The sequence below is a fragment of the Euwallacea similis genome, chromosome 7 (genome assembly GCF_039881205.1).
Source record: "Euwallacea similis isolate ESF13 chromosome 7, ESF131.1, whole genome shotgun sequence".
NCBI lineage: Eukaryota > Metazoa > Arthropoda > Insecta > Coleoptera > Curculionidae > Euwallacea > Euwallacea similis.
In genome coordinates, this window is record NC_089615.1 from 2,634,869 (window position 1) to 2,656,754 (window position 21,886).

At 35.1% G+C, this 21,886-nt stretch overlaps 4 protein-coding genes across 4 annotated transcripts; 1 reads left to right on the forward strand and 3 right to left on the reverse strand.

Annotated features, from left to right (window-relative positions):
- The first annotated feature begins 3,654 nt into the window (after positions 1–3,654).
- On the forward strand, positions 3,655–5,208 carry LOC136409901 (uncharacterized). Its single transcript, XM_066391751.1, has 3 exons — positions 3,655–4,022; positions 4,076–4,266; positions 4,861–5,208. The coding sequence occupies exons 1-3, from the start codon at positions 3,691–3,693 to the stop codon at positions 5,118–5,120; spliced, it is 783 nt and encodes a 260-aa protein (XP_066247848.1). The 5' UTR covers positions 3,655–3,690; the 3' UTR covers positions 5,121–5,208.
- On the reverse strand, positions 5,208–6,199 carry LOC136410120 (lysozyme C-3-like). Its single transcript, XM_066392088.1, has 3 exons — positions 6,161–6,199; positions 5,860–6,097; positions 5,208–5,803 (listed from the first exon to the last, which is right to left on the reverse strand). Exons 1-3 carry the CDS (start codon positions 6,197–6,199, stop codon positions 5,700–5,702), a joined length of 381 nt encoding a protein of 126 aa, XP_066248185.1. The 3' UTR covers positions 5,208–5,699.
- A 2,333-nt stretch (positions 6,200–8,532) lies between these two features.
- Positions 8,533–9,498, reverse strand: LOC136409945 (uncharacterized). The gene is made up of 3 exons (XM_066391804.1): positions 9,049–9,498; positions 8,883–8,995; positions 8,533–8,824 (listed from the first exon to the last, which is right to left on the reverse strand). Exons 1-3 carry the CDS (start codon positions 9,434–9,436, stop codon positions 8,534–8,536), a joined length of 792 nt encoding a protein of 263 aa, XP_066247901.1. The 5' UTR covers positions 9,437–9,498; the 3' UTR covers position 8,533.
- Positions 9,499–11,057: 1,559 nt separating this feature from the next.
- Osi10a (Osiris 10a) lies at positions 11,058–18,989 on the reverse strand. Its single transcript, XM_066391865.1, has 4 exons — positions 18,513–18,989; positions 14,069–14,253; positions 11,519–11,804; positions 11,058–11,467 (listed from the first exon to the last, which is right to left on the reverse strand). Exons 1-4 carry the CDS (start codon positions 18,794–18,796, stop codon positions 11,281–11,283), a joined length of 942 nt encoding a protein of 313 aa, XP_066247962.1. The 5' UTR covers positions 18,797–18,989; the 3' UTR covers positions 11,058–11,280.
- Between the last annotated feature and the right edge of the window lie 2,897 nt (positions 18,990–21,886).

Genomic DNA, 21,886 nt, shown 5'->3' on the forward strand with positions numbered 1-21,886 from the left:
TTTTAGTAAAAATGTTTTTTTTTGTTGAGACTAAACATAAGTTTCATAATACAAAAAAATACTGATTCTCGACTGTTCTTGATTTATTTTGATTTTTACGACCTTTTTGATACCTACAGAGGTTTCCTAAAACCACCCCCCATTATCCAACCAAACTCAATTATCTACAAAACTATTTGATGTAAATTGATGAAGTAAATTTTAAATTACTGGAAAATGAACACGTTTTTTTAACAATTAAAGAATTAAGAAATATATGTGGGGTTGTAAAACTGAGTCATGGTTAAGAATCGTAGTAAGCGACCTTCGACGTCTTTTTAATATTGTTTGTGTTATGCCTCTCATTTTTATGACTCCGCATTCTTCCGCGAAGTAGGATGAGTTAGATGGATGGGGTAACGGTTTTTCTGGGTCTCTGCCACCCAGATGTTGACCGGGCGGGGGTGAGAAATCCCGTTACCAAATAGAATAGTTTTTAAGAGAAAGGACGGACCCGGCCAGTCCTGAATGTAAATTGGTGGGCATTAGATCTAGGTCTGCCCTTTTCTCCTTTTGTGTTCAACTGTAAATAAACGCTCACTTATACTTCTACTTCTTTGAACTGTGATTCCCTTTGCTTTGGATATAATCACCATCCTATATCTACTTTAGTGTTGAAACTCAATACCATATTGAGTTGCGATACTACATATATTTAAAGAAGTTTTTGGAAAAATGATTGAAATTTAGAATTTTTAAATTCAAAGAAATATATATTTTTTTAATAGCACCCTACAATTATTTTTGCACCATTAGATTGGTAGAAAAAAATGAAGAAATTCAATCTACAGCATAAGTATTAAAAATTATACTTTTAATAAGTATTAAAGTATAAGTATTAAATTAACTTTTTGAGTAAATTGAAAAAAACCATAAATTACTTTATACTACGCGAGTCATTGATACATCATCGCACCTTTACATGATTAAGTTGCTTAATATTTATTTTGATTTTTTGTTTGTTTTTTGTACAATGTCAGGTTTTTTTCACAAACTAAAAATACAAACCTGTATAAACTTGTAATTTATCATATATGATTTGTGTCAGTTCCGAAAGGCGAACCCTGTATAGTGGTTACAGGTGCCATTAACCCGCAGCAGTGTGGTGTTGTGTTTTGTAGGTTTGCCTAAAAGTTAAAAGGCTCATGAATAAAAGTAAAAATGTGAAAAATTCCACACTTAACGTAATTGTACCGGGGTTTGTTTAATAAATCGTAACACATAAGACCAACAAAACTACTTCCATTAGAAACGAAATATCACATTTCCTTTCGTATGTTTTTATCTATTTATTTTGTGTTTATGACTGTAGCTCTAATGTAATAGATTGTTCCGTTAATTAAATCCCCCGTTTCCAAATACTGAATCGGAGAATTATCAATCAGTCATACATGTACTCTCTGAATTCTCCGCTTCATGATGTTGAAGATACGCACATAAACGCGCTTAAGCAACTTTCTTTTTTATGAGACTTCCCAATTAATTAACATCGAATTAAGCTGAGCAAACGTGCCGGTTTTTATTTTCTAGACAATTTGGAATCTACTTATATCACCACAGCAATGAATTTTTTGCGTTTTCATGCTCAATTGAACGTTTAGGAACTTAATGTTTAGACTGCAAATATTGTTAATGAATATATTACCTACTAATGTGGTTAAAATAAGCAATTTCCCCACAAAGTTTTGCGGTATCGATTCAAGAATAGAAATGGATAATATTGCACGAATGCATAAAATTCCGATGAATAAGTAAATCAGGTTAAGTTAAGTCTTGAAATCAATGAAGTTTAAATCTAGGAAATCAACACTGAACAATAATGAAATTTACATGTGACCTATAGAGATCATCTGCTTGGCTGCTGGTTAGCTCGTCATTACGACCTGCTTTTAAGAATTTCATTCTTGGTCTGTACATTACTAATTTGAATATCACGTGAAAGAAGTAGTCTTCGGTATTTGGGGGCATAGCGATAATTTTTTCTATCCTTCCGATGAATGGGTTCTTTCGGAATCCAGTAAGATTCACTGTTAATGTGTGCTTTTAGACATAGAATTTGCATTGCAAGTCTTTCATGAAGGAGCCCAGTAGGGTTACCTTTGTCGCTGTGACTACGTCTTATGTGGGTTCGGAGGTTAGAAGGTCATAAGAAAAATGAAATTTCAGATAGGTATAAGTACCTGTATTAAAGCTCGATAAAAAAAACTCGGTCAATCTTATAAGAAGAGTTCATAATTTGGAGATTTTTTTAATTAAAAAAATTCATCGTTCATGATTTTAAGTGGTAATTCAGATCAAAATGAAGAATCTAACGAAGAATTAGATGAACCAGAAGTGAGGAAAGAAAGTGCCGAAGATATGGATGAAATTGAAAAGCTTGAAAAGCCAAAGGCCGATTCGAAAAATCGAGGAAATTTAGATAGATATGGGGGAATACTTTTAAGAAATCGTCCAAGCAATAACGAACTTAAGATAGAAAACGTATCTAATTTGAGTTATGAATGTACATTCAATACATATTAATGCATAGTCAAATCTAGTGTGTTTCTGAAAAACCGAGTAGGGAAATCGGGACGACCATTAGAGAATAGTGGCGTGATACTCTCAAAATTTCAAAAGTTTAATATTTTTAGTATCTCTGTAAGAGATCCGGCTTTTACTTTTTGAATTTAGATGACCTTTACGCTCTAAATTATTGCAAAGAACGTATTGAAAACGCCTGGATCTAAAACTCTTTTAGTTGCGAAACACCACCAAACTTTCTTAAGATCATGACGTTTCCTCAAGAAAACCACAAGAAGATATAAACATGATCGTACCTGTGCGAATCTTCCCACAAATTACAGTTCATTAACTACGGCAGAACAAAGGCCTATTTATAGATCCATTAAGATGAAGAATGTCAGCTATTCAGGAAACTCGAACAATTTTCTTAATGGAAATTATATGTGATTTTACTACTGACCCATTAAATATTTCCTTTGGAGTTACTCCACGGTCTACTTGAACGATTTATTAGCAGTTTATCATTATATGTATGTATATACCGATACTTATTACTGCCAAGGAATAAATTTGCCTGTGATTGTTCGTTTATGAACGTATATATTAGCAATTTGGTAATAAGAGACGGTGCAAAAATCATCTCACTGTTAAAGGAAAAACATCAAAAGAAACTGCTCTCATAATCTACATTTTAAAGACCGAAACGCCAACGTTTCTGACTCACTATATGGCTCACGCATCCGTGTGTTTATTAAAACAAAATCAGTTTAATATGGTAATAAAAAGTGAGTTAATAGTTTGCGTTTTTGAACGTAATTATTTAGGAAGCCGGAGGCTTTCAAATCAACAATTAAAGAACTGCACCCCAATTGCCTCAATTAGCATGACGATTTTGCTCTTAAAACCCTTGTCATCAAATATAGAAATTTGACCCAAAAATGTCCACTACCATAGCAAAATTTGCAAGTTCGTTTCAACTATCCTCGGTCAACAAATCACAGGGGCCTAAAGTTGCATGTAAAGTGTTAATTTTAATTCTTTACGGTCTAAAACACCTGCATGTAAGCAACACGAAGGCTTCTTAATAAAGCCCCCAATCAACTACACCTTTGCGCCAGTTGAATCTTACACCTTGAGTAAAATACTATGAGACTTCTTGCACTAATTTTAGTGACGTTTTGTGGTACCCTCCATGCAGCCACAGGCCAAAATGAACGTCTCAGCCCTTCACAAGTGTTCCAAAAATTCTTCGGGCAGTGTTCGCAAAAGGAAGAAGTCATTAGATGTCTTAAAATTCAAGCCCTTAAGGTCGCCGAAAGGGCCCTGCACATCAAATCTTTTAACGTAGTCGAAGGACTTGAAATTGTCGCCAATGATCGAATAGGTAAAAGTGTGAGTGGACTTAACTTCAACGAGGCTAAGGTGGAAAACTTGACCAGTGATGATTTGAATAGTTTATTAGGAGATAGGACTAACAGGTATTGTAGCAAAGCAAAAATTTAATTTGGAGGTAACTTTTTCCTGCGTTAAGGTTTCTGGATACTCATAGAGTAGAAGTAAACCTACCCAAATTAATTGAGCAAACTGGAAGAAGCCTATCTGAAGAGGCGCTTGAAGGTAGGCGGCGGAGGGGTGGTGGAAAGAACAAAGGAGGAGGAGGGTATGGTCCATTGCTGGCTGCTCTGGCTATCAAGGGGAGTTTTCTGGGTCTTGCTTACAAAGGTCAGTAATGTGATTTGGTATTCTTCATACAAACACTCCATTTAATATAATCCATATTTGTGATTTACATTTTGTTTTAACCTCTTGTAAAAGACAAATATGGTCTTGCAGACATTCTCATTTGGCATTAGTAATTTACATTGAACAGTTTATCGGTAACGTATAATCTTCGTAATAATGCCCTACTTACTAGCAATCAATATGTTAAGTGATGTATGTAATTAGGTACCTCGATTATATGAGTGGTTTAGCTGGAGAGATCGCCATGGTGTAATTAAAATGAGCAATAAAAAAGGGAACTAAAATATCTAAAGTTCTTAATTACTTTAGATTTACTGATATAATTAATTTTCTGGCAACGATTTTAGGAAATTTTGTTTCGCGAAATTTCAATACAAAAGGCAATTCATTACAAGATTTGTGTCTTCCCACTAACAATCTTCATCTTCGTGAATACGTAACAAATTTTATCAAAGTTTTGACCAAATTCATGGCCCTCGAAACAATCAGCGAGTGCCATGAATTATATCATCTTAAATCATAAATATTTTCTCCAGTGACTAGTATGATTCATCATACAATACCTTGTTATAGGTATCGCCATCATGTCAGGCACAGCGATATTGATAGGCAAAATGGCATTACTGCTTAGTGCCATTCTAGGGCTCAAGAAGCTCATCGCAGGAAATCAAGAGAAAACCACCTTTGAGATAATAAAATCTCCGAAATACAGCGAAGACCATGTTCACTCCACAACCTTTGAAGATGACCATCATGACCATTTTAGAAGGAATTATCTGGATCCTGGTGAGACTCATAAGCGAATTTATCGGTTTCGTATTCCGGAACATTAGCGTATGAGGATTTTTTGTAATATTGTGTGTAAAATAAAAATGCTTTGTTGTGTATTGTTATAAAATTATATTTATTTCTGTGTTCGTTTATGTTGCTTTTTAAATTTTAATCTAGTGAAGGAATACACAAGACGTTCTTAGTTGGCTAATTATTGATCTCAACTTTGGATCAATGACAATAGTAGAAAATCACAAACTAGATTTGAAATAGTATAGTTCATTCAATGTTACGTCTTAAATTATTTGTGAGTTTTGAACTGTTTCTTCTTATTTTTTATTTTTTTCTTCTTATTCGTTTGATTTTTTTTCCTTTTTTTTCCTTCACATTCTTTTGAATTTTCTATTTTTATTATTATTTTATTTTTTAATAATAACATGTCCAAAACTGAATAGCATTTTTCTTCACTTGAAGAGCTTAGGGCACTCGCTAATGCATGGTTTCATTAATCTAATGCAAATAACAATAATTTAACGGGTCATAAATACACTAATATAGATATCATAAAGACTACATCCTGAAATCCATTTAGTCTGATCACCCATACAAAGATGATTCGTAGTCCAGGTGCTGAAGCCATATCAACCCATGCTCTGAGTTTCTGAAAAGACTTTCTTGGCACATATGATATCACCTGTTATATCATCATCCAGAAGGGATTTGCAGGAGATGTGACAGCCTTTGCCTATAGAAAAATCGTTTAAATATTATTGAAATATGCAAGATCGCGCGAAAAGTCACCAAGCGTGTTGGAGTCGGAACACCAATAAAGATGACTAATCTGGAGAATACCATAATCACCTGTTTGGTAATTGATAGCCTTGATGTTGAACCTGGATTCCTCGTAAGCTATGGAAGTCCATGTTTCTAAGTGATCTCTGCTGGTAACTCCTTGCCGTACCATCGCTTTGGCAAATTCACAGTTCGAGTAAACTTTGGTATAACTTCCTACTACTAGAACTGCAAATAGGAAAAAGAACTAAAAGGTGTTGCCCATGTTATTTTTTTTTCAACGTAGTGTTAAGCAGAGTTTTACGGTTACATTGATTTCTGGGACACTTCGCAGTCGTTGATAAAGCATTAAGCTAAAAATAATTTCTTTGTTAATTTTGTACTAAAATTGTTATTATTTTTGTAATAGAGAGGTCTCAGTTTGGTTAAAGTAAAAGTGAGATTGCTTGCCTACACATACTACGTCGGCCATAATAAGAACGAAAAACAAGCAAGAGAAAACCAAATCAGTACCCATTGAAGCTGCTCTTCAAAGGTCGGTACGACCACATACAAGATGAGAAAATGGGACGAGATCATCACGAGTATACCGTGCAGGAGTGAAAGTTATCTGTCTGTGAGAACAGAGATGACCTGATGAAAATGCTAGAAGCGAAGAATTTGGCCCATGTGTACGATGAAATGTGAGCTACGAATTTTTTTCCGATTTTTGCTGTAGTTCTCTAATATCTCTTTAGACAAGGCTTAAAGTTGTAGATTAAAATGTTGATGATTGATACCGCAATTTTTATATTTATATTTAGAGCTCTTATGGAAATACTTGCGTAATTAGTAGGGATGTGTAATCCAAAACTACCCATAAATGTGTGTGGGAGTTTAAAATAAGATCAAATAAATTAAAGTCCTAAAGGTAGGGAAACAGGTTTGAGCAGACGCACCTTAATCTCCGGTTACCGGATTACCGGTCTCGCGGTCAAGATCAAATGTTGACTTTCCTATTGAACATATACGCGGATACAGCCTTATGCAACGCGCTTAAATTTAACTCTTTATATGATTTCTCTTCTCACATTTTCTCTAATGCGTGTGCTATTGCTGTCCTTAATAGCAAGCTGACTAACTCGATCGACCTGGAAATTGAATTCCGAATAAAAATGACGGACATGTGGATGGACTTCATCTGATGTTCTTTGTCGAAGAATTTAGTTTTTTTTATTAAAGGCTTTAAAATCGATGGGAATTGTAAAAAAGTCTTGAAGAGGGCAAAATTTTTGCAATTTGTTAATTTGAATTTTATTATGTATGTATTTACCCATCGTGGCAGTTCAAAATTAGGTGACAAAAATTGAAATGAAAAGAAAATCAATTGAGAGTTAGATAAAAAAAATACACGCACGTATATAGGTACGCAGGTTTACGCTTTTTCACTTATTATAGAAAATCGCATGTAGTTTGGAAGTCACGTATTAAGTGTTAAAGCGCTGAAAAAGCTTTCAGTTTTCAAATAAATCGAAAATCGATATGTTAAAAGGAGGCCAGTCAACGATGTCCTGCGGAGAGGCTAGCATTTTGTACGGGATATCCGAATATTTGCAGTCATCGGTAGTTTGCGGCAAAATGCTCATAACACGGTTTTTCTAGGTAATATAAAGATAATGTAAACCGGTACAAGCCAAATTTCTCCCGCAATCCCCAATTTATTGCGAGTCGCGCTGCCTGATACAGTCGAAGACATCGCTTTGTGACGTCACACCGCTGCAACAAAGTTTCGGACGTTCATGAAAATCTTGAATTTTCTTTTAAATTTCTTTTATGGCACAATTCATTCGTTTTTGCGAATTTTCTATTTTATCGCTATAAAAACTACGAAAAATGATGTGGATAGAGACGGGTATTGATACGCAGATATTATGTAGAGTACATAGATTGTGCTTGGGAATCAGGTAGAGTAACGTTGCAATCGATTTTTTCCGACATAGAATCATAGTAGACAAGTTAATCGACTTTTGAAAAAAACTCTTCTTTAGTTTTGGAATGGGTCATTTCCCTGATAGTAAAAATAAATTTTAGTAAATCTATTGCTGTTCCCTGTTGATTTCACTTTCCAATGTAAGGACGTAATTCAAAATATTTTTCTGCATTGAATTCTCAAGTTTAATAATATAATATTTGATGATGTAAAAGAACACATAAACTAACCAGATATTTTATTGCAGCGATAGAGATATTGTATATACATATAGACATAGATATTTTATTGCAAAGGTAGCATGTAAGAGCCATCATACCTAATCTAGGAATCTAAATTAAAATATCCTAATAAAATAATACACACATAAATTCCTTCATTCAACTAAAATACCATAATCAAAACAACCTGGCTAAAACAGTTATATGTATTACTTATAAACTCCCATAGATTTTTCCCTTAGAAATCTGGGTATAGAAAAAGGAACATTTTCCTCATAATTCTTAACGACTACGAAGGCTTCAATAGAACAAACAAAAACTTGAATATATTAATTGTTTTAGGAAAAAAGCTGATCATTGAAGGCTTTTTAGTGGCTTAATAGTTGCAAATTTTCAGTCATTTCTCAGTAACCCTAAAATATTTCATATATGTTTTATATGTGACATGTATTTGTTTGTTAGAAACTACGATTCAGACCAATACATATGAATATCAATAACCTTCATACACACTGCTTCTTTCGTCCGACGGTACTTGACCTTTATAGGCAATTATTTGAGGATCGTGGTCAATGCTTCTATGCCAACCTCCACCGCCACCTCCTCCCCCCTTTCCATTCCAGTCTCCTCCTCCACCACTCGTAGTGGCATAAACGATCTTGATTTGTTTTTCTTTCTCATCTCCACCCCCGCCCCCTCCTTTAAATTTCTTCAGGATTATGATTGCCGAAAGAAGTAGCGAGATTTTGGATAGCATCAGGGCTGTCATTGCCATCATACCCATCTAAAGGTAAAAGCTATTCGTTAAGTATTTGTTGAATTAAAGTAGATAATTTTGCTACCTTTCCAACCATCATGCCCGCCCCGACACACGCTGCAGCGGCACCCATCATCATCATCACCCCTTTGCCCTTGCCACCTCCCCCACCGCCTCCGCCAGCACCGCTCTTTCTTCCTAGAAAAAAGCTTCCATGAAACAAACAATTCAATAGTTATTTTTTGTCTTACCTTCAACAGCTTCATCAATATTAAGCTTGATGGTGCGTGACTTAAAAAACTGCTCTAGTTTCTGATATAATGCTTCATTAAGCATGACACTGCGTTGAGCAATTTGGTTAGGCAACGCTTCACTTTTATAGTTATTCCATTCGTACTCTGGATTCTTCTCAATCCTTAGGAAACCTACCATGATGGGCTCTTCGATGAATAAGGTCCTGTTAAGCGATTCCAAGGCACGCTCTTTGAGGCAAACTGCAGGAAAGGTGTCATTGGCCAAACACTTCTTGATCATTAGAACTATTTTGTATAGTTCCGAGACTGTGTCGGACTTAACGCCGGTCTTACTGAGCAGAGCCACTAGGAGTACCGTCAAAAATTGGGTACTTTTACACATCATGATAAAAAGGCTTAAAGATTCTTGAACTACTAAACATTAAAATAGTGACGAAATTAATTTTATACGGAAGGAAGATTCGTGATGCGTAAAAGTATAACAGTAGTAACATTAAATGTAGGTCTTAGATAAGGAGATACGAGGGTTGGTTGTAAGAAATCAGCTGGTTTGCCTGTTAAATTGAATTATGAGGGTTCCTTGGTACTATTGAGAACTGCTTTTTCGGAAAAAATGTCTGTCCACATAACAATGTTTGGGTGACTCTCAGGGGCACCTACTAACTAAGATCAGAGGAAATCTATTCGGATAAACATGTTTTGTGCTTTCCCTCGTAGTGTAAAATATTAACATCATAAAAGTTAATCTTCCAATTTCATGGTCTGTTTTCTTGGTGTCTTTGTGTCGATTGAGGTGATGCTTAGCAGATAAGATGCGTTAATGAAATATTCGATTCAGGTTTTTAGATGACGCATATTACCATAATATACACAATGATGGAATGCGTGTTGAACCACAAGTGCGGTGGTTAATACTTGTAGGTTGTGTGTGGTCAGTACCGGTCTCATATGGGGAGGGAGAGGGGGGCGGTTAGGCCATGGCCTAGGGCTGCAGAGCAGCAAGTGAGGACGACTTTCTTGGTCAGCGATTTTCTTGGGGGTAGGGGACGGTGATTAACAATCTCGCTCAGGGCGCCGGAGTTGCTAAGGCAGGTCCTGCGTGTGGTCAATTTCGTTAAATAAAAGTCACTGGTAAAAATGGTGAAATTCATTTAATAAGGTTGCCATTTACGGACCGAAATAATTAAACAACGAACTTTTATGTGTATCCAGATTTGAAGGTGTTCTGAAGCTACAAAAAACCGAACGCCTTGCATAGGTTTTAGCCGCTTTACTGGTGATAAAGGCAGAAGAACTGAATTAACATTCCTGTACATCGGATTATTCTGTAGGAATACATAAATAATGACATTTTTCTACGATTTCAAGGCGGAGATTGTTCATGGCGGTCTACGGGCCCTTCCACTCCAAGAAAGAAGAGATCGTTTTGCGCCTATCTGTTCAGAAATTAGGCTTGGGCGGGAAATGGCGTTTTTCCCCTCACTCAGTTTGATTAAAAATATCACTAAAAATCTTTGCCGGTTAACTGAGCACTCCGAAGGAATCGTCAAAAATATTTAAAGTTGATTAAGTTATTTTGTAGTCAGGACTATCTCACGCATTTGCGTTTTCCGAACGCACTTTGAATACTACTGACATGCCCATGAAAGATACTATAATACAATTCTCGTTTCTATACAACATTTAAATGGATCAATTTCCATTAAGCTAATACAATAAATCTCGACAAAAATAAATATTTATTCCATGAAACTTTTACTTCGATAATGACAGTAGTGACTCGAGCATCGCAAGATCAATACGATTGTGAAAGTGATGCCGGACATTTCCTATAAAAGTGAGTAATCTCATTACTGAACAAACTGTCTCGGTAAACGATTGAGATTTGCTGCAAATCTGTGTTAATGTTACAAATATTGGCGATAAAAACTAAGTATTTAAATAACGGCATTTGTAGCGTAAGGTAATTTATTATCGAGGTCTTATTAAGTAATAATAATGGTAGCAGATCTAGGCAATGCCTATTCTAGGCAACAATGACTGGTTAACTTCAGTATTAATTGATACTTTTGCTGAGCATTTTTCTGAGATAATTAACTACCTCCAGTATAATTCACTCGCAATTGGTTGAGCTACTTTTGTTAATTTTGCAGTTCAATGGAGTCTTGTCTAGGTAAAACTACAGGTTTGCGCCAAAGAGGTAATAAATTAATAATGATAATTAAAAAGTTAGAGCTTTTTCACGTTTTCATCTTCACTCCAGGCAAAATTCCTCCCAGTCTTCTGCTTGGAATCATCCGTGGACCTCACGAAGGCTTCTGGTAAATTAGCAAATAGCTTCAGCTGATCTGCTCCTACGTTGTTCTCAACATTTCTGTACTGCAGCTCTTCAGGTGGTTGATACTCCTCAGAATGCCTGAAAGCTAATTATAAGCAAGCGAAACCCAAAACTTTTACTATTAATTACACTTTATAGTGATGTCCAAAGCTTGTAGGGTGGTACTGGGTGGTTACGTAATGATCAGCTGGATATGACTGAGAATAGTTTTCTCCACCCTCACCATATCCACCTCCTTTGAAGAGCAAAGAACCAAGTGCGATAGCAGCGCTTAAAACCAAAGCTATTTTGCTGATGTATAGGATTTTCTTTGCCATAAGAACTAAGATGCCGAAGATTATTGGAACAAGGGTGGCGACGTTGAATTTGAAGCCCAAGAGGAGAGGAATCAGGAATTGTTTGGTCATGAGCCTGGCTGCAAGTTTAGGGTAATTAGTCATCTCTGAATAATAAATGATTCTTACTATACAGGGTTGTGATTTGTTATTTAACATATTCAAAAACCTTTGAAATTAAGCGAATGTACTGAAATCGCTCGGACACGTTGAGTTAATTTTCGTTTATTCAGGAGAATTCAAAAAAGTTATGGAACTGATATTTGCATACAGAATCATCCAGAATTGATATAGCCTTACCAATAGCTAAATTTGATTATTTTTAAAACAATCAGGTGCAAAATGATTTATTTAGAACATATTACATTTTTATCATATTTATTATTATTTTTTTACTATTATTTTTACTATTATTACACTTTATCATGTGTATGCAGGAAGTGCCATAGAGTGACTGGTAAGGTTGCCAGACTGGAATCTCTGGGATTTTTTTCCTTGAAGTTGTATTACGGAGAGAGTGTACTTAAATAAATCCGTATTTCATGAAAGCATTTCGCAGCGTTTCGACGGACAGAAAACTCCTGGCAGACATTATTTCAAGCTGAATGGTCCCTATCGCAGTAGAAATAGTACTTATTGTGAGTTTAAGAGTTTTTAGAAGAACATATTTATTTTGTTACGCCCTGCACTTACTACAGCCTTAAAAAAGAGTCTAAGAGTTTCAAGTCTGGCAAACTTGTTATCCATTCTATGGTGCCGACGTCTTCCGTAATCAAAATTAAGAGTTATCGGTTTTTTTGAGCCGCCCTGTATAATTCAGTGCAGATTTAAAATATGTACAAAACACAAACTAAATCGGCGTATCCGACCAATCCATTAAAATCCCTTCATTCCGAAGGTTTTTGATATTTTCCATAATAAATCACAAACCTGTCCATTTTAAATCCTCCTGAACCTGAACTTGAACTTGTATTGCGAAAAGCACCTGTCGGCGGTACCTAAAAACAGGTTTCTCAGTGAGGAAGTAAAGTCTGGTGCAAAATGTTGAGACAGCGAGGTTCAAAGCCGCAGTGAAGAAAATAAAGAAGTGAAGTATTCAGGTCATTACCTCCGGACTATAGTGAAAGCGCTGAAGGTTAGAAACACGGGTATTACTTAGATGGCGCTGAAATGTTGCTTAAGAGAATTTAATCGATTTATTAATGAGCCGGTTCAAAGGTCGAAAGCTTAATTGAAATTCGTGATTTCTAGGTCTTGCTTTATAAACTATGTAACATTTAACTGGGTAAGTTCGTAAATTTGCCTTTGGAAGTGAAATAGTCGTGCCATCTAGTATATGGTAGACGCAATGACGATGCCGCATTGATTAATGTCCAAAGAGCTGTGAAAGGAGACCAAGAGGTAGTTACCATGACCATATAGCGGAAGCAATTCCCTATTCCACGTTGTGATGCTAGATGGAGCCATTCAAAATATTTCTTGTAGAAAAGCTCCACTTTGCAAAATTATTTTTTATTTAAATTTTGTCGTTCGATTGTCCAAAACCACATCAAGATGAGTCATGGCATGAGGTACGTATAAACAGGTAGAAAAATATATCCAGAATGGACCATTTTGAAAATTCAAAATTTTGATTTTCCCAGGCGCTAAAGTTTTCCAATTCGTAGTCGTTATTTTTTTTTTAAGTAAAAAAATAACCATGAGCATCCCAAGGGGGTAGGGACACAATCACGGGCCTTTAAGCAATTATTACAATTCTACACCATTATCTTTTTCGATCTGAGCAAAGCGTTTGACTGCGTGGCTCACGTACCTGGATGCTGTGAATAAATTTTATTTAGAGACCATTTCATCCATTACTTATCAATTTTAAGACCTGAATTTGTGATGATTAATGATAATGCAGATTTATGGTTTTGTTCATTGCATGTTATGAAATCTGCTTTCGATTTCCTTTCCGGAGCAGCCAGGAAGCGGAAACATTAATTGAGAGTTATTTTTCACAGCGGTTCGGCGATCTGTTTTGCAAAAGTAATCTCCCTGAGGAAATTTTATTTATCCAGTAGATTGTCCAGAGATTCAATACAATGTAATATTCAAAATTTATGGCAGCATTTTGGATGCTAAGGAAAGAGTAAACCAAAACTATACTGTTTAAACATACCCTATTTCTGATAAATTAGCTTCAAATGGCTTCAATTAACCATTAAAAAATATTTCGGTATGACTAATTCGCCAAACTGATGAACAGGGAAACATTAAACAATTTGCCATTCAGCGACCATTTGAATTATTTATCTTTACATTTTCGACCACACTTTCAAAATAAATCGAACAATTTTACCTGTGCTGATCTCTTTTACTCTATGCAGATTCAATGCATCTTGACCCTGATCCATTGTGAATTCGAGCACTCCATGGGGATGTACAGAGGGGGAAATTCTCATTGCCAACCCTGGATAAATGAACCCCATATCCCACCGCATGGCACGTTTGGAAAACACGTGGTCGAATGTGTCAACAATACTCCTGAAAATATCGAATGATTTGTTTTAACTCTCAATATTTGCTCAACGGCTCAAGTTTACTACTGGGAATATGTATATCTATACGGGGTGGGTTCTTAAAAGTGTAAATACCAATATCTTGAAAATTATGCCGAAAATCGGAAAATTCCGAAAACACATCTACCATAATATGATGGGAGGAGATGATTGAAGGTATGACGAACTCACTACCCCCTACTAAATGCACCCCAGCCAGCCCAAGTTATTTTTTTAAAATAGCACGGACATGGTTGCGACATATCGATGGAAAAAAATTTCAATAAGCTTTTCAATGGTACCAAAGTTTCTGGAATTCTACCCTCAAATGTATCCGATAGTGCCTAAAATGCAAAATCCATGAGTAAGACACCTAGGCGTAGAATTAAGTGGTTTTCAATCAGGAATAAGTAATGGAACTGATAATTAATTCAAAATTTTATTGCAATTGAACCAAAGAGCAAGATTTGCTGCTCTATATTTAATATGTTTTTACTATAGGTGTTCGAAATGTTGTCCGTTTTTTTCTATGAAAGCATACAAACAATATTCACATTCTTAATGCACATTGGCAAAAGTTTCCTTAGGAATTTCATGACACTTAGTAATAATTCGCTGTATTAACTATTCAATTGCTTCTGGTTTGGGTTTTGAACAATACAGATTTTAAGTGCCCACACAAAAAGAAACCCAAGGGTGTAAGGTCGGGAGACCTCGGGGGCCATTCTATGGCTTCTCTCCTTCCAATCCATCTTTCAGGGTAATTATTATACAAGCTAGGCGTAAAATTAAATGGGTTTCAATTAGGCATAAATAATAGAACTAATCATTAATTCAAACTTTTATTGTAATTAAGCCAAACGTAAGATTTGCCGCTCAATATTAATAATTTTATAATAGGTGTTCATTATTTTTCATGTAAGCAAATAAACGATATTCGCGTTCTCGATGCCCATTGTTATCAAGAAAATAATAATAATGTTAAATGTAAAAAATTAAGTATTTTTTTTATAGGTAAATGAGGTATTTATGTTTTCCTACCCAGTGAATCGTCGAATCCTGTTTATTATCTGAGTTTCACTTCATGTTTCTTCTCGCAAATTTTCAATCGAAATATAATTTATTTAATTGTAGAACGGGTTGAAATTGTATTTATTTATGGTGCTGAGGAACGTTATCTATTACGAACCATAAAAATATTTCGCCAGTGAAATTCTGGAACGAACACTAGTCTTTCCTACGTTATATAGAAATTTCAAGAAACCGGTTTTGTGGCAAAAAAAAAGAATCGACCTAAGATATTAGATGAGCTTACTCAAATCGAAGCTCTCGGACAATTCGCCCAAAATCATTATCTATCTGTCAAGGATCTACTTTAACTAGACACTACCAACAGCATCGGTTAGAAAAGTTCTAAAATTACACAAATTTCGTCCATACAAAATTCAACTCCATCAGGAATGAATATTGCGAGGTGATGCAAGCTTTGGTTATCAACCAGTCCTGACTACTTCTAAACGTTTACTTTAGTGATGAGTGCACATTTTACTTGAATGGTACTCTCAATAGGCACAATTGTAGAATCTGCAGTAATTCAAACTCTCATGCTACGAGAGAAGGAAACACTCAATATCTAGAAAAACTGAATGTTTAGACGGGGATTTTTGGAAATGCTAGGATCCTAAGACCTTTGTTTACTGACGGTAATTTGAATGGTAGGATCTACTGTGACTTTTTAGAAAATGCTATTGAACCATTAATGATAGTCCATGAGTTAGAGAATCAGCAGGGCGAAAATAACGAATTACAACAGGATGAAAATTTAATAAAATTTCAACAAGATGGGGCACCGCCACATTTTGTTTTACCCGTTAGGCAATATTTAGATAACATTACCCCGCAAGATGGATTGGAAGGAGAGGAGCCATAGAATGACCCCCGAGGTCTCCCGATCTCACGCCCTTGGATTTTTTTTTACGGGGGTACTTGACATCTGTAATGTTCAAAACCCAACCAGAAGCAATTGAAGAGTTAAGACAGCGTATTATTACTGAGTATCATGAAATTCTTAAGGAAACTTTTGTTAATGTGCGTTAAGAATGTGAATATCATTTGTACGCTTACATGGAAAATGACGAACCACATTTCGAACACCTATTATAAAAAATGATTAATATTTAGCCGGAAATCTTGCGCTTTGGTTTAATTACAATAGAAGTTTGAATTATTGATCAGTTCTATTGCTTATTCCTGATTGAAAACTATTTAATTCTACGCCTAGGTGCTTTACTCATATTTTTTTATTTTATGCATTATCCAATATATTTGAGGGTGGAATTTCAGAAACTCCGGTACCATTGAAAAGCTTATTGAAAATTCTTTCCATCGATATGTCGTAACCATGTCCGTGCTATTAAAAAAAATAACTTAGGCTGGCTGGGGTGCATTTGGTAGGGGGTAGTGAGTTCGTTATACCTTCAATCATCTTCTCCCATTATATTTATTATGGTAGACGTATTTTTGGATTTTCCGATTGTCGACATAATCTTCAAGATATTGGCATCTATACTTTTAAGAACCCATCCTGTGTATAGATATGTTATACAAGATTGGCCACGCAACGCGTTCATTAGACAATTTTTGATTTCCTATTATCGTAGCCCAATGAAATTTGGTTTCATACTAGAATCAACTTCTTTGAATCAAAGTAAAATATTATCAAAATGGCAGGACTTCCGGTTATACCGTGAGTAAGACACCGTGGTCAGAAACGGTCCAAGAAACCTTAATAATATTTAATAGAGAATTAAATTTGAGACTCGAAAACGTTTTAAGGCACAGGGCGTTCTATTTGAAATAAGCAAGTTATTTAGATTTGAAGTAATGCAACTTTAAAGGCGGGCGTCGGAGTTTGTGGAAGACTTTTTGTCAAATTGAAATACGTTAAAACGTAGCTTATTAGCTCCTCTTTGAGCTCCAGAGCACCGATTCCAAAATGGATAGCTGTAAGCGCACAACGCCGATTACCGTGGGATTTTGCAGTTGTCAAAATATTCAAAGTTTCCTAGATAACTTAGAAACCGTAAATTTTAGATATAAGACATTTACATAAACTAGCCATAAAATTAAAGGAGATATCCGAAAATGTAAAAAAAAAATTAGAGGATAAGTTTTAAAATAACGAAGTTGGCAGCTACTTCCGGTTGCACCGGAAGTGCCGCCATTGTGAAAATACTTTACTTGGTTTCGGAAGGATCGATTCTAGTCTAAAACCAAATTTAATTGGGCTACGATATTGGGAAGTTAAAGATTTTCTAATGAACAGGTTGTGTGGCTAACTTTATACATTGGGAATAGCATTAGGGTATCCACACGAAGAAAGCCAGTTAGCTGTTTACCGGCCTAAAAGCACCGAAAATTTCATGTCACAATCATATTAATGTAATTTCCATAAGGGTCCGCAAAAATATCGGCACTCTGGAAATTTTCAGAAATATCGCGAGTTTTTGGACGTGCTTTTTATTGCAGTAATCAACAGATATGGATCCTACGTGGTGTCCACTCAGGCTCTAAGATTCTAAAAATGCCCTTTGCAGAATCCTTCACTTTGGGAGACCTTCAAAAGAGCGAAAATCAATGCGAATGTTCCTTCATATCTTGGGAACTGAGAGAAAGATAGCAAACCGTCTAGCGCGGGTTGATATAGCTGATTGGGTGATTAATTTGGCCTGTGTTCTTAATGGAATTGCCCTTTTGGCTAATCGACGAATATGAATCCTGTGTAGACCCGGAGGCACAGAGAATATAAATTTCGGTAAATTTGTTCTTTCTGACTTAAAATTTAGCTAAATACTCTGTGCTTATAGGCGTTGGATTCCGGTAAGGAAACAACTTGTATCTTTGCGTAGACAGACTTAGGATGTATTTATGTTTCATGGCTATAAAAGGAAAATATATGCAGTAATCACTGGGAGCTTTTCTAGAAATTCAAAGCTTTAAATGTGCTCAGAATGCTGGGTCATTTTAATCTAAATATCAAAGACGTTCCGTAGGTATATAATATCGGCTATTCCCCAGGGAAGTTTCGGACTTTGAGTCCCCTTTACCTCTTCGGGTTTGAAATTTTACGTTTGATTACATTGCTAGATTAAACCGCATCTGTTAATAAACTTTAAGGCAGTTCCGCGTTTTTGAGGTTTCATTTTCCAGAAGAGAAACGTGGGCTTTATTTGCAAATCTATGTACCTGTAATCCGAGGGATCCTGATCGGCAAAATTATAAGCCCCTTCTCTATATTCTTGGCTCATATCCCTGGATAATGTAAGTCCATCGATAATATTAAACTCCGGGTTAGAATCCAAGACTTGCAAACGGCTGATTGCTCCAAATCCGAAGCACCTTTTGAGGTCATTTTGGGGTTGATGGCCTACTATGCATTGCTTGAATGTGTCTTCAAAACCAGCATCTCCCACCAGCGCCCCACACAAAGTTGCCACTAATAATATAATTAGGTTCCTCAAATTTTTCATGGTTCACTCTTACAAAACTGAACACACACAAAAGCACTCTCCGGAGATTTATCTTATTAACTAAACTCTTTGGATTGAAATTACGTCCTCTTTGTGTTAGGTATAGGGAGACGGTTATGTGCTATGGGAAGAAACATATGTTGTGCAATCTCGTTCGCGAACTTTTAACAAAAGCTAGGAAACGTAAGTTCATTGTGTTTTATATACGCGAAAATGACAATTGTTATGTTCTAGTGGATCTGAAATTTTAGTGAAAGTACCCGTGTTAATTAGATGCTTTTTATTCACAAATTACGGGACGCTTTTGTTGTCTTCTTACAGGCGATTCGGTCGACGGGTTCGGGGTGCACAAATCGTTCCTTTGGCTGGTGAGTCGACCAAACGAACTTCTCTTTTAATGCTTTTTAGATTTCTCATTTAATACGCTCAATTACCTCCGTATTTTAATCAGAACTCCAGATCTCTGAAGACCTCCAAAGCTTATGCTTGTTACACATATGTGCTATATACAGGGTGCAACATATCATCATGGAGATATTCCAGAGGGTGATAGTACTCTGCAAAATATAAAAAGAAACGCTGATAGAGTCATGGTCAAAAACGCACCATTTTCAATATATACTTCATACTATTTGTTCTTATATTTTGCTCTTTTAACGAGTTAAATTTTTGAAATTTCCTACAACATTTTCTTTGAGATCCTCTGCAACAAAATGTTAAGATCATTAGGAGGCATATACAGGTTATTAGGTTTTTTGTTTCATGTACTATTTTATGCTTTATATTCTTTTTTGCAACACTCTGTATGAACTGTAATAGCAAATTTAAGCTTCTTCAATTCTTTAACTTTTTGGTGTTTTGCAGTATTTTCGTATCTTTCATTGCGTTCCTGGAATTTGAAAAAATAATCTAGGATGCTATACCTGAGTTTCAGCCAATTTAATAATTTTATTTTGATTTTTTATGTTTTAAATTTTCAAAAATTTAACGCAATGCATACGTGAGAAAAACGCAAAATATCAAAAAAATGTGCTATCATGTTTATGGAAAATTATGCGTTTTTTACCACAGTTCTATTTACATTTTTTTATAATTTTGCTGATCGATATCACCCCTTGAAATATCTCCATCATGATATGTTACACCCTGTATATTATATAAGATGTTTCTGAATATAGTGTTATAAATTCAAACATGTCAATGTGTTCTAAGTCCAAAAATATGATGAAAACTTCACATAAACATATATCGAAAAGCGCTTCGTTTTCAATATACAGGGCGTGAAAGTTGGTTTTTGAGGATGGTTTTTTTATAGGAAAAATATTAAATTTGAAGACTTTTACATAAAAAAGTACTTTTGTGATGTGAAATGTAAATCTCCAAAAATTAAAAAAAAAATTGAGGTTTAACAAATCGGTGAATACTACGTTTTCTTAAACAAACATCAGAATTAAAATCCCTTTTTATTGATTTTATTTTATTTTCATTCATCCTTATTAATTTCACTATTAAACTTTAATAATAAATGCTGTCATATGTGGAAATATCAAAAATATTTTTTTGTTTCATTCAACCGGATTTTAAATATGATATTTATTTAATAAAACATAGTATCCATCGATTTGTTAAATCTCAATATTCTCGCAACCTATTGGAGATTTCGACTTCCAATAAGAGAACGTTTTTTATGTAAAAATTTTCAAGTTTAATATTTTTCCTATAAAATTATCAATAAAGTTAAATACAAAAAAGTTTTGGTACTTTTTAAGCACTATCCCCCTGTATTACACTACCCCCCCCCCCCCCCCCCTGGTAAAATGTGACTATTTATTTATAGACACTCAAAAAGAGCACAAAAGTTATGATAAAGTACAACATTTCATTAATTTATCTCGAAACGTTTAAAAAATATTAATAAAAAACCATCTTCAGGAACCAATCTTTCACACCCTGCATATTGAAAACGAAGGGCCTTTCGATATATGTTTATATGAAGTTTTCGACATATTTTAGGACCTAGAATATATAGTTGAATTTATAGCACTATGTTCAGAGGCACCTTGTATACAACAATACATACATATATTGCCAACAAAAGGGCTTCTTAATGCATGAAGGATTTTCACTGTGGTCTTCTTTTACGGTGATCAGTAAGAGCAGCAAAATCCTTAAAATTTCTCTAAAAGAAATTGCATTGTTTAAGCGATCTAAATAATGGTAATGGGCGGAAATGGGTATGTGAAAAGAGAGGCGAATTAATTTAAATTTGATCGAAATTTTTCTTCAGAACTGAATACATTCATTGAGAGGAAGCAAAGTAGCAGAGACGGTGTGAAGATTTGAGTAACAGATATTGGAGAATTCACACTTATTATTATTTTACCAACCTCCTAATTAAAGTCTGTAAAATATGACTTACCTTCTGAGCAATATCTTCCTAATCAACTTAAATAGAAACTTACCATTTTTTGGCGATTTCTGTTTCATTTTAAGTTGGAATGTAGTGTTAAAAAAAACACACAATCATGATAATATACAAAATAATATAATCAACAAGTAAAATGCCACCTTACAACAAAATAAGTTAAGAATCGCCATAGATTGGGTAATAAATTACGTATAACCTAATTGCAGGTACAGTATTAATGTCCTGGAGAACGAGAAACTGTTAGACACTTGACCTCAGTAGATAGCAAAGGCAGATAATGAATCTATTTAGGACAATCCTATAGATCCAGCTACGTTATTTTACGACTACTGCTTAAGCATTAAAGTGCAATTACAGCTTTCCTGCTTTTACGTGCTTGTAGGTCTTACTACAGCGTTTATCAAGATTCTCTGGTCATAAATTTGGTCAGCTGCAAAGTTTCATCAGGGAGTGCTACCTGTACAGCGGCTGAATCCTTAGACAACGAAAATTCTTAAACTTAATTCAATTACCTACTTTATGTTTATCGTACTTCAGAAGGAAAAGAACACCTCTTAGTTTACAGCTACCTACCTAGATATTTTGGCATTAAAAGCATATTCTCTAAAACTGTACGTTTACCTACATTAAACCCAGACCCAGCTAACATTATCTAAAATTTT

Bases quoted from the DNA above. Each gene is read 5' to 3' on its own strand.
- LOC136409945 (XM_066391804.1), bottom strand. From the start codon at position 9,436: ATGATGTGTAAAAGTACCCAATTTTTGACGGTACTCCTAGTGGCTCTG. The intron at 8,996-9,048 runs GTAAGACAAAAA...GCTTTTTTCTAG, and splicing joins TATTGATGAAGCTGTTGAAG to GAAGAAAGAGCGGTGCTGGC. The intron at 8,825-8,882 runs GTAGCAAAATTA...TTTTACCTTTAG, and splicing joins CGGGCATGATGGTTGGAAAG to ATGGGTATGATGGCAATGAC.
- Osi10a (XM_066391865.1), bottom strand. From the start codon at position 18,796: ATGAAAAATTTGAGGAACCTAATTATATTATTAGTGGCAACTTTGTGT. The intron at 14,254-18,512 runs GTACATAGATTT...CGATATTTTCAG, and splicing joins CAGGATCCCTCGGATTACAG to GAGTATTGTTGACACATTCG. The intron at 11,805-14,068 runs GTAAAATTGTTC...CTAAACTTGCAG, and splicing joins AGTAAAAGAGATCAGCACAG to CCAGGCTCATGACCAAACAA.
- LOC136409901 (XM_066391751.1), top strand. From the start codon at position 3,691: ATGAGACTTCTTGCACTAATTTTAGTGACGTTTTGTGGTACCCTCCAT. The intron at 4,023-4,075 runs GTATTGTAGCAA...TCCTGCGTTAAG, and splicing joins TTAGGAGATAGGACTAACAG to GTTTCTGGATACTCATAGAG. The intron at 4,267-4,860 runs GTCAGTAATGTG...ACCTTGTTATAG, and splicing joins TCTGGGTCTTGCTTACAAAG to GTATCGCCATCATGTCAGGC.
- LOC136410120 (XM_066392088.1), bottom strand. From the start codon at position 6,199: ATGCTTTATCAACGACTGCGAAGTGTCCCAGAAATCAAT. The intron at 6,098-6,160 runs GTAACCGTAAAA...AACACCTTTTAG, and splicing joins GAAGTGTCCCAGAAATCAAT to TTCTTTTTCCTATTTGCAGT. The intron at 5,804-5,859 runs GTGACTTTTCGC...ATTTTTCTATAG, and splicing joins TTCCGACTCCAACACGCTTG to GCAAAGGCTGTCACATCTCC.